This window comes from Scylla paramamosain, chromosome 37 (assembly GCF_035594125.1).
Source record: "Scylla paramamosain isolate STU-SP2022 chromosome 37, ASM3559412v1, whole genome shotgun sequence".
Lineage (NCBI taxonomy): Eukaryota > Metazoa > Arthropoda > Malacostraca > Decapoda > Portunidae > Scylla > Scylla paramamosain.
The window spans coordinates 4,090,001-4,093,817 of record NC_087187.1 but is presented as its reverse complement, the minus strand read 5'-3'; the positions used below and the strand labels follow the sequence as shown (position 1 = coordinate 4,093,817).

The following is a 3,817-nucleotide window of genomic DNA, read 5'->3' as shown; positions in this document are numbered from 1 at the left end:
TGACGATGATAATACTGGACTTTATTAACACTGCCAACATTATAGTCATTTGGTGCCGACGGCGGGAGATAATACATAGCTCGTGGTACTCATAGTTGTGTATCGTTCAAATTTGTGCTTCCATCTCAGGCTTATACATTTCATTATAAGCAGGGAACCTAAGCAATTCGTGACGGCAATAACTTTTTCGGCCGTTTGGGGAAAGGTTTAATTTTTGCAAGTCGTGTGATCTCGTATGGGTAGAATTGTGGGTACATTTATGATATTTGTGTAAGCAACTGAAAGGGAGATTAATGGAATTTGCAAAACTCATATTTTTTTTTTTTACTTTCCCAAGATAATCTGTAAGTAAAAAACTAGTAAAAAAAGAGATTTTGATGCATATTAAGTTTGAGAAATGTAGTTTTTGTGAGAACATGAAGAGAAAATTGAAATGAATGATTAATAGTTGGGTTTTTTTATTGTAAGTATGATTCATTAGTTTTTTTTTGTTGGCAGAGTAAATTTTCTTCATAATCAGTAAACAGGAACTTAGCTTTTTGTGTTTTTTTCACCATAAGCAAGTGGACCTGGCAATGCTTTTTTCCAGGGATTTTTTTTATTAGTGGAGCAGGAAATTTGAGGGCAATAATTAGTCCATGTGGAGAATATAAAGCTTTAGTTGTGTGTTGTGGCCACTTGCTACATCCACCAATAGGAAGGCCAGCAAGGGGACCAGCGGGCATTTCAGCCAATTAGTGTCTGTGAGTGTGTGTGTGTGTGTGTGTGTGTGTGTGTGTGTGTGTGTGTGATATAATAAATATTCGCAGTTAACTTTATGCATACGTACAGACGGGGTTGCCTTATCTCTCTCTCTCTCGTGTGTGTGTGTGTGTGTGTGTGTGTGTGTGTGTGTGTGTGTGTGTGTGTGTGTGTGTGTGTGTGTGTGTGTGTGTGTGTAGTTGTATATTTCTTTTTAAATCACACTTCTAAGTCACAATTCTAAATAAACCTTTTTTTTTTTAACCATCAATTAGTTTGGACTTAGAAACAAAAAAGAAAAAACAGCAAAAATTTCAAGCACATGGAGAGAGAGAGAGAGAGAGAGAGAGAGAGAGAGAGAGAGAGAGAGAGAGAGAGAGAGAGAGAGAGAATGGCAACAACAAAAAAAAAAGAAAAAAAACCCACAGCAAAACACAGTACCCACTCCACCATCACTGTACCTCACCTCACAGTCCTAGAAGCCAGCCAGTTCATCACCTAGTCATCATCATACCTGATAAAATAGGTGACTGGCTTTGCACCATTCGTACTCATGCTGAAGTAATACCCACTCCCGCCGGGCCAGTTGAATCCCGAAGGAACACTCTTGAAGGGCGATGGGGAGGTCTTGCGGAAATTACTCGAGGGAATAGAGTTGACGGATGAGAAACTGGGCCGGGAGAACTTGTTGGGCGAGGAGAAAGATGTGGGACGCTTCTGGATGAATGAGGAAGGGCTGCCCAGGGTGTTGAAGGAGCGTTTGTCCCTGCAGGTTGTTGTTAAAGGTGCTTGCGGGTCGCTGGGTGTTGAAGGAAGGCTGGGTGTTGAAGGAGGGTCTCTGGGTGTTGAAGGAAGGTCCTCTGGGTGTTGAAAGATGGTTGGGTGTTGAAGGATGGTCTCTGGGTGTTGAAGGATGGTCTCTGGGTGTTGAATGAGGGTCTCTGGGTGTTGAAGGAAGGTCGTGGTGCGGTGAAGCTTCTGGTGTTGTGCCTGTTGGGTGTTGAGGGGTTGTATGAGAGAGAGAGAGAGAGAGAGAGAGAGAGAGAGAGAGAGAGAGAGAGAGAGAGAGAGAGAGAGAGAGAGCAGTTAATTTCAGTGCAGGTGACTTGAAGGAAACACACACACACACACACACACATAGGAAGTAATAGCAAAATTTACTTACAAACATTTAAAAAAACTAATCTTCTAACACACACACACACACACACACACACACACACACACACACACACACACACACACACACACACACACACACACACACACACACACACACACACACACCACACACACACACACACACACACACACACACACACACACACACACACACACACACACACACAAATACACACCTGGCATTCACGAAACGGTTCCTCCTGAAGGTGTTCCCGGTAATAGCACCAGACGCTCTCAGCCTCGTCAGCTTGGCCCGCGCCTCCGCCCGGTCATCTGCATCCTCGTCATAGAGGTCCTCGTAAAGGTCCTCTAGGGAGTCATCATGGTCATCATCAAAGAAATCATCAAAATCATCATCATCGAACCGGAGGAAGCGTGAACCACCGAACCGAGGCTGTGGAGGGAGAGAAGGAGTGGTTCAGGGTGGCAGTGAAAGCAGGGAAGGACGAGATAGGAGGGATTTAAGGACTGGGTGAAATGGAAGGAATGAAGTAGTGAAAATATATGGGAGGGAAGTGTTGAGGGAGGGAGGAAAGGAAGAAAGGATGAACCATAATAGAAGGAATGAACAAATAAATGAGAGGAAGAGGGAATGGTAACTGTGGATGAAGGGAGGGAAGGAAGAAGGGAGGTGGATGGTTGAAAGAGGAAGTGAAGGGAATTAGGTAGACTGGAGGAAAGAAAAAAGGGAGGAACAAGACGAACTGTAGGAGAGGAGAGTAAGGTAGATAGGAGAGATGAAGGTAAATCAGAGAAATAGGAGGGAGGAATTGAAGGAAAGGAAGAATAGAGGGAAAAAAATAATCAACAACTGGATGGGAGAAAGAGAGTGAAGTAACAGAAGTGAGAGGGAGGTGAGTGAGAGGAAAAGGAGGTAATGGGAGGGAGGAGGGGAAAGATGGAGGGAAACTGTGCCAGAGAGAGAAGGAATGTAGGAGGAAACGTGCTATAGAAACAAAGGAGGAAGGGCGAATCAGGTGGAGGGAAAAGTGAGGGAGTGGTGGAGAGAAAGGTAGGGAATTTGTGAAAGGAAAGGGAAAAAAAGGGAGGTTAGTGAAGGGAGGGAATAAAGGAAGGTAATTTATGGAGGGAAGGGTGGAGAGAAGATTAGCAAACGAAGGTGAGTGGGTGAAAAACAAGAGAGATTAGTGGAAGAGGTGGAGGAGGAAGGGAGGGATTGGTGAAAGACTCTCTCTCTCTCTCTCTCTCTCTCTCTCTCTCTCTCTCTCTCTCTCTCTCTCTCTCTCTCTCTCTCTCTCTCTCTCTCTCTCTCTCTCTCTCTCTCTCTCTCTCTCTCTCTCTCTCTCTCTCTCTCACCTGGTTGAACTGTGCTGCCGTCACTGCCACCAGGGCCAGGAGAACAATCTGAAGGAAAAAAAAAGGAAAAGTCATCCATCAGGTACTTTTCCTCTCACTTTCCCTCTCCTTTATTTTGATTCATCTTAACCTTTACCTCGTTCAGAATTCAGGTAGTCTGTAACTCTCACCTTTCCTCTTTTTTCCCTCTTTTTTTCCTCTTATTTACTTCACCTTTATTTGTTTGGAACTTAAATGCATTCCAACTCTTTCTTTCTCTTCCATCTTTTCTTACTTAATTTTTCCTTCTTTCAAACGAGCTCATTCGTATTCTCATCCACATTCTTTTCCATTCTTAATATCTTGACCTTCACTTTGCTAAGAAAGAAAAAAAACAGGTGCTCTTTTCCTCTCTCTCTCTCTCTCTCTCTCTCTCTCTCTCTCTCTCTCTCTCTCTCTCTCTCTCTCTCTCTCTCTCTCTCTCTCTCTCTCTCTCTCTCTCTCTCTCTCTCTCTCTCTTTATATACTTTTCTCTGTGCTTCATTTACTTAAACTTTTACTTCGTTTCAAATGTTCAGGTAAACTCTTAATTCTTTTC

At 43.5% G+C, this 3,817-nt stretch overlaps 1 protein-coding gene across 1 annotated transcript in view; it reads right to left on the bottom strand.

Annotated features, from left to right (window-relative positions):
- The window catches only part of LOC135091389 (uncharacterized), a 9,327-nt gene continuing 5,510 nt past the window's right edge, over positions 1–3,817 (bottom strand). Inside the window, exons 2-4 of the mRNA XM_063989007.1 lie at positions 3,241–3,288; positions 2,100–2,317; positions 1–1,731 (exon numbers count right to left, since the gene is read on the bottom strand). Coding sequence (XP_063845077.1) covers positions 1,521–1,731; positions 2,100–2,317; positions 3,241–3,288 — 477 coding nt within the window. The 3' untranslated portion in view covers positions 1–1,520. The remainder of the gene's footprint in view (positions 1,732–2,099; positions 2,318–3,240; positions 3,289–3,817) is intronic.